This window comes from Oncorhynchus kisutch, linkage group LG18 (assembly GCF_002021735.2).
Source record: "Oncorhynchus kisutch isolate 150728-3 linkage group LG18, Okis_V2, whole genome shotgun sequence".
NCBI lineage: Eukaryota > Metazoa > Chordata > Actinopteri > Salmoniformes > Salmonidae > Oncorhynchus > Oncorhynchus kisutch.
This window is the reverse complement of record NC_034191.2, coordinates 30,791,174-30,803,953: the sequence shown is the minus strand read 5'-3', so window position 1 is coordinate 30,803,953 and position 12,780 is coordinate 30,791,174. Positions and strand designations below refer to the sequence as shown.

Here is a 12,780-nt window from a genome sequence, read left to right as displayed (position 1 = left end):
TGCTCACCTCTTCCCAGAATCTCTCAGTATGTGGTGATGTCTTTAAAAAGCCTTACTGAGGCAGATTGAATAGGAGGAAGTGGTTCTAACTTCCCCAGGAAAGAGGGAGAGGAAACATATGGGTTTGGACAGCTCAGTCAGGCATTACTGGGCCTAGAACTACAAGACTAATGATTGACGAGAGCTAGGCTGGGCAGAAAGACAGACTTCCAAGACCACAGAGCTGGGCTGGGGAAAAGAAAGGTAAAGAGAGAGAGTGACTTGGGAGAAAGACATAGGGAGAGAGAGAAAGAATCGAGAAAGAGGAGAGTGCTTTCAATTTCCATTGTCCTCTTCTGGACTTGGGAAGAGAATAGTGAGAGAAAGAGGAGAAAAGGAGAAAGTGATTTTTCCGGGATAGGATTCTGGTTTTGGGACAGGGACAGGCGTGATTTGGACGGTCTGAGACCTTTTGTGGGCTGGTACGGACCTGGTTGTGGGGTGGACATGGGCCTGTTTCTGACGGGTCTAGGATTACTGCTCTGCTGTTCCCTCTCCTCCCCTCAGAGACTGGCTCCCTCAGAGAGAAATGTCTGCCAGGACCTCAGGTGATGATTACATTCCACTCTCACACCTTATTTTTCTCTCTTATTTTTATTCTCAGAAACTTAATCATTGTAATCTTCCATTATTTCATGAAAAAAACAGTCAAAAGAAATGTGACCCATAAGGAAACTTCCTACTATGCTTTATGGTATGTATTTTGTTTACCCTTCTCAAACAGGGATCCCTCCACTCTTGTCTGTTGTACTGGATGGAGGCAACAGGGAGAGGAGTGTACTATACGTGAGTACCAGTAGACAGTAACATGTGTAGAACCATCCAGGGCACACAAGAACAGGTTTTTCATCTTGTTTAGGTACTATTGTATAATTCAGCACTGTGTCTGTTGTTTATGACTCCAGCTGTGTGTGATGGCGAGCGGGCCTGCCAGCAGGATGAGGTGTGTGTATACCCGGGCGTCTGTCGCTGTCGCCCTGGCTACTATGGAGCCCACTGCAAGACACGTAAGTCAAACCAACTCTGACGTTTAAGTTACATAGGCTATGTCACTAAGAAATATATTTTTAACACAACCAGAGTTAATATAGTAACTTTGGTAGCACTTTACATTGCAGGAATAAAAGGGCAAGAACATTGTAATTAAGTGCAAACTACTGAAGTATTACAGCCTGTCTCCCTCTTCAGGCTGCCCTCCAGAGTACTACTGAAGTATTACAACCTGTCTCCCTCTTTGGGCTGCCCTCCAGAGTACTACTGAAGTATTACAACCTGTCTCCCTCTTCAGGCTGCCCTCCAGAGTACTACTGAAGTATTACAACCTGTCTCCCTCTTTGGGCTGCCCTCCAGAGTACTACTGAAGTATTACAACCTGTCTCCCTCTTCAGGCTGCCCTCCAGAGTACTACTGAAGTATTACAACCTGTCTCCCTCTTCAGGCTGCCCTCCAGAGTTCTGGGCACCGGACTGCCGTGAGATGTGCAAGTGCCACCCTCACGGGCGATGTGACCCGATCACGGGCGAGTGCACATGCCTCCCCAACCGCTGGGGGCCACTCTGCCAGAACGCCTGCAGATGTGGCCGCCACGGGCACTGTCACCCTGTGCACGGCAACTGCACCTGCGACGAGGGCTGGTGGACACCCACCTGTACCAAGCAGTGCCAGTGCTACCCAGGCACCTCCACCTGCGACCCACTGACCGGCAGGTGAGAGAGAATGAGTTTACTTACAGTGGGAGGCATTAGTTAGCTTAGAGATGAACTTCTTGATGCAATTTACAAATTAAAAAGGGCGGTGTCTCACACCATACTTTTCAACACAATTGCTAAAACACAATAGAAATATATGTTTTCTTAAAAAACGTTGGTTGGCAGGTGTCAGTGTGCCTCAGGGTTCTGGGGTCAGAAGTGCAGCCTTCGCTGTAGCTGCTACATATCGTCGTGCCAACAGAAGACGGGGGCGTGCGAGTGCCAGAACGACTGGTGGGGTCCGTCGTGTGATCGCCACTGTAACTGTGACCTGAAGCACAGCGAGTGTCATGCCGTCAGCGGGGAGTGTTTATGTCAGCCTGGGTACAAGGGAGCCGTCTGTAATGAGCCGTGTGGACCTGGGGAGTATGGCAGCGGGTGTACACTGAGGTAAGCCAGTGTATATGGATGTTGCAGTGGTGATTTGGATTACATGATTGGGATGGTACAGCCTTGTCATTGTGCTGTTGATCAATATGGATGAATGATGGTTCGGGAGACTTCTGAGCACTTTATGTAGGTTTGTACCTGTGTCTATCCTGAAATGGCTACAGTATGTATTCAGTTGGACTGTTCCATGGATGTCTCTCTCTCCTTCTCTCCTGTGTAGCTGTGGCCACTGTAAACGAGGCCAGCCTTGCTCTGTGGTTGATGGTGTCTGTAAGGCCTGTGAGCCTGGGTGGAACGGCACACGCTGTGACCGGCCGTGCAAGCGGGGTTACCATGGAAACGACTGCCATGAGGCCTGCCCACGCTGCAGGAACGGTGAACCATGCAACCCCAGGACGGGGGCGTGTTCACGATGTGATCCAGGATGGACCGGACCCAGGTGTGTGTGTGTTTGATGACTAACTACCAGTGAAATGTATCTGAGACCTTTTACAGTAATTCCCAGACATGACAGTGTCAATGATACCGAAGAGGTTCAGCGTTTTCTTCAATTGCTGACAGTTTTGTTGTCCGTCTGTTACCTGGGCCACTCTGTTTGTCTGCAGATGTGACAAGCCATGCTTTAACAGAACATTCGGAGACGCCTGCCGCTTCCTGTGCAGCCCCTGTTTCCATGGCCACTGTGATCACGTGACAGGAAGTTGTGTCTGTGGGCCCGGGTTCCAGGGACAGAGGTGAGAGTATGGAGAAAGCAAACAGGTTCTGTTCGAATACTGTTAAAATGCATCTTTCCTTTCTCCCTTCCTTGAAGTAATCACTGATGTGAACAATGGTTCAAATAAATATGTTTCTCCAATCCAATACTATCTAATTTAGACATCTTGCTGTTTGTGTATCTCAATGTCACGTTAGGTGATTGTGTATCTGGCTGTCACTAACCGGTTTCTCTCTGTTGTGTCCCCAGTTGTAACATCACCTGTCCAGACCAGCTGTATGGCTTTAACTGTTCCTCTGTCTGTGACTGTGGAGAGGGCACCGCCTGTCACCCAGAAACGGGGGCGTGTCCATTCAGTATGCACTCCTCCTATTGGATACAGCTCCAGTTGGTTATTAATGTGTAGTTACTGATAAGTAAAAGTAGATGGGTCTATGGATTCAAATATTTTTTCCCCTCAAGAAGGAATATGTGAGGTTGAATCACATTTGTTTATGTGTGGGTGTGTGTGTGGTGTTAGGTGGTCACAGGGCTCTGATCGCTGGTCTCCTGGTCCCTCTGACCTTGGTGCTGCTGGGTCTGGTCTGCTGCTGCTGCTGCTGTGGAGGACCTACTGACGGCAAAGACAGGTGTGTGTGTGTGTGTATGATTCTGATGGCAAAGGCGTGTGTGTGTGTGTGTTCCTCTGACCTTGCTCTGGTCCTACAGGGTAGCAGTGGGTGACGGTGGTACCTCTGTCCGTATGAAGTATCATGTGTATAATGTCCTGGCCAACGTGAGCTCTGCTGTACCCTGTATCTCTATCTGGTCCTCTGGGCTACCCAGAGTCACAGGTCAGTCCAATATCACACTAGATATCATATCATATCTCTGCTGTGTCTGTATGTACGGTACCATTCAAAGTTTGGACACACCTACTCATTCAAAGGTGTTTCTTAAGGGTGTTTCTATCTTCTTTCTTTTCTTTGTACTATTTTCTACATTGTAGACAAAGACATCCACACTAAGCTGTCATCAAGGCAAAGGGTGGATACTTTTAAGAATGTAAAATGTATAACACTTTTCTTTATATGGAATCATGTACTAACCAAAAAAGTGTTATACATTTTACATTTGAAATTCTTAAAAGTAGCCACCCTTTGCCTTGATGACAGCTTTGCACACTCTTGGCATTCTCTCAACCAGCTTCATTAGCTAGTCACCTGGAATGCATTTCAATTAACAGGTGTGCCTTGTTAAAAGTTAATTTTATTTTCTTCTTAATGCGTTTGAGGCAATCAGTTGTGTTGTGACATGGTAGGGGTGGTATACAGAAGATAGCCCTATTTTGTAAAAGATCAAGTCCATATTATGGCAAGAACAGCTCAAATAAGCAAAGAGAAATGACATTCCGTCATTACCTTAAGACATTAAGGTCAGTCAATCCAGAAAGTGTATTCAAGAGCGGTCACAAAAACCAAGTGCTATGATGAAACTGGCTCTCATGAGGACTGCCACAGAAAAGGAAGACAGAGTTACCTCTGCTGCAGAGGATACGTTTATTAGAGTTACCAGCCTCAGAAATTGCAGTCCAAATAAATGCTTCACAGAGTTCAAGTAACAGACACATCTCAACATCAGCTGTTCAGAGGAGACTGTGTGAATCAGGCCTTCATGATTGAAATGCTGCAATGAAACTAAAGGACACCAATAAGAAGAGACTTGCTTGGGCCAAGAAACAACAGCAATGGCCATTAGACCAGTGGAAATCTGTCCTTTGGGCTGATGAGTCCAAATTTGAGATTTTTGGTTCCAACTGCTGTGTCTTTGTGAGATGCAGAGTAGGTGTACAGATGATCTCCGCATGTGTTGTTCCCACCGGTCCTTTGCTGGTGACACTGTCAGTGATTTATTTAGAATTCAAGGCATACTTAACCAGCATGGCTACAACAGCATTCTACAGCGGTACGCCATCCCATCTGTTTTGTGCTTGATAGTGGTCCTATCATTTGTTTTTCAACAGGACAATGACCCAACACACCTCCAGGCTGTGTAAGGGCTATTTGACCAAGAAGGATGCATCAGATGACCTGGCCTCCACAATCACCCAACCTCAACCCAATGGTTTGGGATGAGTTGGACCGCACATTGAAGGAAAAGCAGCCAACAAGTGCTCAGCATATGTGGGAAAGCTTTCGAGACTGTTGGAAAAGCATTCCAGGTGAAGCTGGTTGAGAGAATGCCAAGAGTGTGCAAAGCTGTGATCAAGGCAAAGGGTGGCTACTGTGAACGGATCAGCTTGTCCAAAACACCCTAACACAGGCGGGAGGTAAAACATGAACAGACCAGAGGCAGTGGTTGTGATTCATTTTCTTGTGATTGTTTACTAAACAGGTTCTTTCGCCCAACAAAATAATTTCAGTACAGGGTAACCTCCAACGCTGTCACCAGCGTAACAAAACAAATAAACAGAAACTAAACAATTGACCAAAAGGCCGTGGCCAAAAGGGGAATGCAAAACAACAAATGGCTACACCTGTCTTTAGACTATCATCTACACAGCATAGTTACCGGAGGAACGCTTCTCTCTACCTAAAGCCTGCCTTGGTTAACAGAGAGACAAGGGGCCCCAGTAAACAAAGCTCTCTCTTCTACACAGCATAGTTACCGGAGGAACGCTTCTCTCTACCTAAAGCCTGCCTTGGTTAACAGAGAGACAAGGGGCCCCAGTAAACAAAGCTCTCTCTTCTACACAGCATAGTTACCGGAGGAACGCTTCTCTCTACCTAAAGCCTGCCTTGGTTAACAGAGAGACAAGGGGCCCCAGTAAACAAAGCTTTCTCTGAGGTAGGAAAATCTGACATCCCCACAGGTTTCTCCTCCCAATCCTCCCCCAGCTCCTCTCCTGGCACACCTATATAGAGGAAGACACAAAGCAATTAGTGGGCCCAGGTGTGTACTAATTGGCTTTACACTGAGTACCTATCCCCTGTGGAGGGTGCTGTCGTGTCGTCTTCCTCCGGCTGGTCACTGAACTCACACTACTTTGAAGAATCTAAAATATAGTTGTTTAACACTGTTTTTGGTTACTACATGATTCCATATGTGTTATTTCATAGTTGAATGTCTTCACTATTATTCTACAATTTAGAAAATAGTAAAAAATAAAGAAAAACCCTTAAATGAGTAGGTGTGTCCAAACTTTTGACTGGTACTGTATGTAAGGAAGAAACTCCAGTACTTGTTGGATGCTCTCAAGGTTTTTCTCTGTGCACTTGGAAACATGAGAGGTGTGCATGCTATACTTATTACAATATTATGACAATAATAATAATAAGCACTTCTCTCTCCAGTGTCCCACCACGACCCTGAGCTGACATTCAACCACAGTTTCATAGAGCCTCCCTCCTCAGGCTGGGTGACGGATGGATCCTCCTTCGACAGTGATGAGGAGACCGGAGAGGCTCTCTACTGTGTCCCCCCCAGAGAAGGTAATCAGTGTGTGTGTGTGTGTCTGTGTGTGTGTTCAACCCTTTGTGCTTTGTTGACTCCCTATTTTCTCTCTCTCCTTGTCCCTCCCTTTACCCAACTCTTCCTCCCTCAGACATCCCTGCAGTGGCGGGCGGTGAGTTCCAGGAGTTCCAGCATGAGATGAGTTCTAAGTGTAACATGTTCCCCGACCCCTCTGCCTTCAGCGTTAGTGCAGAAGACATGTCCCTCCCCTTTGGCATCCCCCGCACCTCCAGCAACGCCAAGTCCAAACGCCCCTCCGTCTCCTTCGCCGAAGGCACCAGGTAACACCAGGTCGCAGTCATCATGATGAGGACATTGGACATTACACACACCACGCAACACTTCAATTCCCTTTTTAACTTGTCTCTGCAAAGTTATAGTTATCGCAATTGTTTTTAATGTTGAGAGTTTGTCAAATTTATTTATTCTTGGGGATGAATAAAGTTCAATCTCACCTCATCCCAGGTTCAGCCCCAAGGAGCGCCGAGGCTCTGCCCAGGACCTGACTCCCGGGGCCCCCCGCACCAAACCTAAGTCCCCCTGGGGGGTCCTGATGCTATCAGCCCTCCAGGCCCATGGAGGGAAGGCCTCAGAGGGGGAAGAGAGGGAGACAGGTGAGGGGGGTGTGGATGGATGTGGAGGTGAGACTGGACCATTGGAAGAACCAGGATCCAGTGGTGAAGCAGGGGACCCCGATGTGGACAGGTACACGGCCACCCCGTCCCAAGCCATGTCTACCCTGCAGGTGCCTGGAGCATTGGTAGGAAGAAGACGCACCATATCCAACACTGCTGTTAACAGAAAGGGTGGGCAAACACCAGGGTCCACATCCAATGGCCAGCAGGCAGAGATCGATAAAGGGATGGACAAGGTGACCACAGTGTACGTGACAGTGGGTAAGGCGGGGGTGGGGAGGCCCCTGTCTAAACTAGAGCTCCCCAGCTCGGAGGGCCCGGTACAGGCCATGCTACGCAGGCTAGGCAGCCTCCAGAGACATAAAGACCAGGAGGGGGGAACTAGGTCCAAGGGTAAGATCCCGGTGGCGGAGGGGATCACCAAGCCACCCAGGAGGAAGCTAGGGGCCAGGGCCAGTGTGTGGGAGCAGGGGGGTCACCCACCCTTGGGGGTGGAGGGTCCTGTAGGGGAAGGCGTACCTATGAGGAAACCCAGTAGGAGGAAACAGCACGCCCACCACAGCTCGCCTGCTGTCATGGGAAACACTGACGATGGCACTAACACTCACCCCCCACCAGAGGGTGCCAATGCCACCATTATGCCTACGAGGCCCCTGTCCTCCATTTTGAAAAGTGTGCCAGAGGTCGCTGGGTTAGAAGTCATGGGTGAAAGGTCAGCGGTGAGGGGAGGGAATGGTGACCCTGGGATGCAGACTGAGACTGACAGTGGATATCTAACAGTCGGGCCAGCTGGAGTTGTAACCAACGCTGTTAGTCTGAGTGAAGTCATCGCCAATGACGGAGTGGTGGCCAGTGTGGACGATGGAGCTAACCTATATGAGAATGTGATGATAATGCATTCCTAACTTCAGATGCGAATGACTGTGCTGCTCGATCTCCTCTCACAATCGAGTATGTAGTTTGACTACTAATGAATGAGGAATTTGGAAACTAGCTTAATGTACTGAAGTTAACAGTTGAGTCTGACATTAACTAACTTTACAATATTGAGTATACCATTTTATGAATTACAATATGTACATGATGGTTCTGTACAATATGTACTGTATGTATGTATATCATGCAACAATAGGATAATGTTGAAATCGCCTTACCAAATAGTAATCGACACTGTAACTGCCATGTGTGAAACAACTATACAAATTAAAACAAAAAAATGCATGCTCCGATCTGTGCACTTTGTTCACTTTGGCTTGTCTGTCATCACTAGGCTAAGCTGCTAATGTTAGCCATCAAGCTAACAAAGTTGGTACCAGATGAGTTTTGCAATGGAGCCTCTTTGTCTGGAGACATAAATGAATGGTTCCAGCGCTGTAGGAGCTGTATCTACTACCCTTGGTTTTGAGACAAACTGGATCACTTGGAGTTCCAATGCAGCAATTGTTTGCTTGTGGAGGATTATAAACGGAGGTGGCTTCCTTGATCACGCAGGTCGCCAGCCTACGTAAGAAACTGGGGGAAACGCAGAGTGGAATGTTTACCATTTATACACCGGTGCTGCACTGCGTTCGTCCATGTTGGATGCATCTCGGTGTGGTCATTTGTTGTTATCCGACTGGCTGGAGTCGAAGGAGCACAGCAAGAGGAGCATGGCAATCAACGATGGTCGCATGTCATGAGCTGTGGAAGCCGAAGACAGCGGCCTCCCGCAATGCAATCTACACTCCCTACGAGAGGCCCGGAGCAGATACAAACAACAAATTGTTTCACCGCCCTAGAGCCTGATCTTCCTGCATATGCGGCCGCTGTTCCTCCTCCTACTCCTTCCCCTACGATTTCGAAGTCGACTTTCGGCAACCTTCCATCCTTGCTCTGGATCAAGCGGGACCTCTTCATCTGTCAGAGGCGTGCATGCCTGTGAAGCGTGGGAGTGGACGTATTTCCTCGTCCTTCTCATCAGCCATGATTTGGGCAGCTCCATGTTAAGAACTGTTCCTGGTGCAAAAACAAATGTCCTATTCCAGAGCTTGAGTAAATGACATTACTAAGCTGCTCCCTAATGTACTACATCAGGACATGGAAATCGACTCTATCGTAGGTAATGGGGGTGTTAATGACATTATGAAGGGCAGCTCTGATCAGTTAAAACTGGATTTTAAAGCGCTGATTGACACTCTGCTAGACACAAATAAATGACCCATCATATCTGATCCAGTGCCCTCTCTGAATCGTGGCATTGAACGCTTTAGCAGGATTCTTTCTCTTCACAACTGGTTACGTGATTATTGCAAGCCAATGGGTGTAACTTTTGTTGACAATTTCGATACCTTTTGGAAACAAAAGGAGGATGGGATCCACCCAAATTATTTGGGTTCCTGGATCCTTTCACAGAATTATAAGGCTGCGTCTCAAGCCCAGCTCAGTTAATCCCTACCATTGTGTCACTGAGTCATCATAATGCTTTAGCAAATGTACATTATACCAGGGGCATTGGAAGACACAATGTAAGTAACTTAATTTATGTACCTCTATGTGCCCTGAATGCCTCTGCTGATCCTACAGCTATTCTATGCAGCAATTGTGTGCTTATGAACCATATTTATGCTGTTAGCACTGAGGCGGTGTGCCGTAGTAGGAAGTCCACTGTGTGCAGCTCACTCTGCACTAACATAAATAACATGAGAATATCGACTTTTGCTAAGCTTCCCAGTAAAGCAATGAAAACAAGCAAGCATCCCAGAAAACTGCTCAAATTGCCCATGTCAACATATGTAGCTTAAGAAACAAGGTTCATTAAATGAATAACTTGCTAGTAACAGATGACATTCATATTTTGACAATCTCTGAAATTCACTTAGACAATACCTTTGATAATACAGTGGTAGCAATACTGTCACGACTTCTGCCGAAGTCGTTGCCTCTCCTTGTTCAGGCAGTGCTCGGCGTTCGACGTCACCGGTCTTCTAGCCATCATGGATCCATTTTTCATTTCCCATTGGTTTTGTCTTGTCTTCCCACACACCTGTTTTCAATCCCATTCATTACCTGTTGTGTATTTAACCCTCTGTTTCCCCTCATGTCTTTGTCAGAGATTGTTTTATTGTCAGTGTTGTTTATTGTTGTGTTGGTGTGCGACGGGTCCTCATACCCATGTTTGTTCATGTCTGTACTTTTGGTGTTATGGAGCATGTTCCGTGGACATTTATTAAAAGACTCCATTTACACTCCATTTTGACTCTCCTGCGCCTGACTTCCCTGCCACCTAAAGTCAGTGTGGAAGAGGTGAGCAAAATATTGCCTATCAACAATTACAATCAGCCAGGGTCTGACAAATTGGATGGAAAATTACTGATAATAGCCACTCCTATTTGCCATATCTTCAATTTAAGACTACAAGAAAGTGTGTGCCCTCAGGTCTGGAGGGAAGCTAAAGTAATTCCACTACCTAAGAATAGTAAAGCCCCCTTTACTGGCTGAAATAGCCGAACAATCAGCCTGTTACCAACCCTTAGTAAAGGTAAAATCAGGAATTCCCCATGGCAGCTTTCTAGGCCCCTAACCTTTTTCATTCTTTACTAACGACATGCCACTGGCTTTGAGAAAATCCAGTGTGTCGATGTATGCGGATGACTCAACACTATACACTTAACTCGCTACTACAGCGAGTGAAACCACTGCAACACTTAACAAAGAGCTGCAGTTAGTTTGAGAATGGGTGGTAAGGAATAAGTTAGTCCTAAATATTTCAAAAGCTTAAAGCACTGTATTTGGGACAAATTATTCACTAAACCCTAAACCTCAACTAAATATTGTAATAAATAATGTGGAAATTGAGCAAGTTGAGATGACTAAACTGCTTGGAGTAACCCTGGATTGTAAACTGTCATGGTCAAAACATAGTGATACAACAGTGGCTAAGATGGGGAGAAGTCTGTCCATAATAAAGCACTGCTCTACCTTCTTAACAGCACTATCAACAAGGCAGATCCTACAGGCCATAGTTTTGTCTCACCTGAATACTGTTCAGTCGTGTGGTCAGGTGCACCCAAGAGGGACTTAGGAAAATTGTAATTGGATCAGAACAGGGCAGTACGTCTTGCCCTTGGATGTACATGGAGAGCAAACATTGATAATATGTATGTCAATCTCTCCTGACTCAAAGTGGAGAGGTTGACTTCATCACTACTTGTATTTGTGAGAGGTATTTGTTGACAGCACCGAGCTGTCTGTTTAAACGACTAGCACACAGCTCAGACACCCATGCATACCTCAGAAGACATGCCATCAGAAGTCTCTTCACAGTCCCCAAGTCCAGAACAGACTATGGGAGAAGCACAGTATTACATAGAGCCTTGAATACGTGGAACTCTACTCCACATCAGGTAACTGATGCAAGCAGTAGAATCAGATTTTTTTTAAACAGATAAAACCACACCTTATGGAACAGCGAGGACTGTGAAGCAACACAAACATAGACACATGCATACACACATAACACACGCACTATACACACATACACATGGATTTTGTTTTGTAGATATGTGGTAGTGGAGTAGGGGCCTGAGGGCACACAGTGTGTTGTGAAATATGTTGTGAATGTATTGTAATGTTTTAAAAATGGTATTATTGCCTTAATTTTGCCTGACCCCAGGAAGAGTAGCTGCTACCTTGGCAGAAAATAATGGGGATCCATAATAAATACAAACATTGCTCTGTTGAGCCAGCTTGAACCCTTAAAACAGCTTGGCACTGGCAGCACCAACCCTTTCCAAACCATCATCTGTCTGTGATATATATTATTCACTGGAACACTGAGGCTGTGCCACAAATGGCACCCTATTACTTTCATTCTGGCCCTGATCAAAAGTAGTGCACTATAAAGGAAATAGGGTGCCATTTGGGATGTACATGAGTGAAACAAAACAAGTGATGAAGCTGATGACATCAAATGGATTATGAAGGTGCTACTGCATGCCTGGTTGAATACTTGCCATGTATATGATGTATATTATGATGTCTGTCAGATGCCATTCACAATACGCTAGAATTGAGAGCATTTGGTTATGTGTGGGCATTTACAAAGAAAGGAAATTAGCCACCATAGACATAACTGTAGATACAATATTGATCTCTATGGTGACCACTCTTTAGTCTACCCCCTCTGCTTGTACAGGATATAAAGAGGGGTTGACAGACAGGGTAAGAATGGATGATTGATTACTTGATCTTCTTTAATCTAATGTCAATTATATATATATATATATTTTTTTTTAAATCAGCAGTGAATCAACAAGTCTGGACCGTGTTCACTGTCAAATTCAAGTGGAATTGAGTTGTCATGTAAAAGAATGCAGAACAGTGTCTCATTGTAACAGATATCCCCCTGCTACCTGACATAATCTATTTACTATCTGTAGGTTTTGCTAAGCCTCTGTCCTCTTGATCACTGTTAAGCTTGTCTCCCACATAACATGTTCTTCTACACAGCCGAAAACAGCTCATATCATACTCCACTGAAAGCGCTGCAGTCAGGAAATTACGACCTGGTAGTCCACAGTTGTGTTTGTTGATGTCTTTCTAGCCTGTCATTCACTAGGTGGTAGTAGGGTTTCTGTTTCACACTGTCAATCCAACCTTTAAAGGCTCGTCTTGTGAACTGGGTCAGATAGAGAGGAGAGATTGCTACATTTTACTATAGAATTCTTTAGTATACTGTAGAATACGATATTACACACTGTGAAAGCCTACACTTCTTTGTCAA

At 45.8% G+C, this 12,780-nt stretch overlaps 1 protein-coding gene across 2 annotated transcripts; it reads left to right on the top strand.

Moving 5' to 3' along the window:
- The first annotated feature begins 96 nt into the window (after positions 1–96).
- On the top strand, positions 97–8,248 carry scarf1 (scavenger receptor class F, member 1). 2 transcript variants are annotated; one of them, XM_020467972.2, is made up of 13 exons: positions 97–587; positions 764–825; positions 945–1,046; positions 1,478–1,745; positions 1,914–2,177; positions 2,398–2,616; positions 2,783–2,911; positions 3,142–3,248; positions 3,413–3,521; positions 3,601–3,725; positions 6,225–6,362; positions 6,476–6,665; positions 6,850–8,248. In XM_020467972.2, exons 1-13 carry the CDS (start codon positions 487–489, stop codon positions 7,922–7,924), a joined length of 2,889 nt encoding a protein of 962 aa, XP_020323561.1. In that variant the 5' UTR covers positions 97–486; the 3' UTR covers positions 7,925–8,248. The 2 variants fall into 2 exon arrangements, with proteins under 2 accessions (XP_020323561.1, XP_031651649.1); XM_031795789.1 differs by having other exon boundaries at positions 98–587; positions 1,228–1,745.
- The last annotated feature ends 4,532 nt before the right edge of the window (positions 8,249–12,780 follow it).

Excerpts from the sequence above, each read along its gene's own strand:
- scarf1 (XM_020467972.2), top strand. The coding sequence starts at position 487 with ATGGGCCTGTTTCTGACGGGTCTAGGATTACTGCTCTGCTGTTCCCTC. Across the intron at positions 1,047-1,477 it reads TGGAGCCCACTGCAAGACAC|GCTGCCCTCCAGAGTTCTGG; the intron begins GTAAGTCAAACC and ends CTCCCTCTTCAG. Across the intron at positions 3,249-3,412 it reads AACGGGGGCGTGTCCATTCA|GTGGTCACAGGGCTCTGATC; the intron begins GTATGCACTCCT and ends GTGTGGTGTTAG.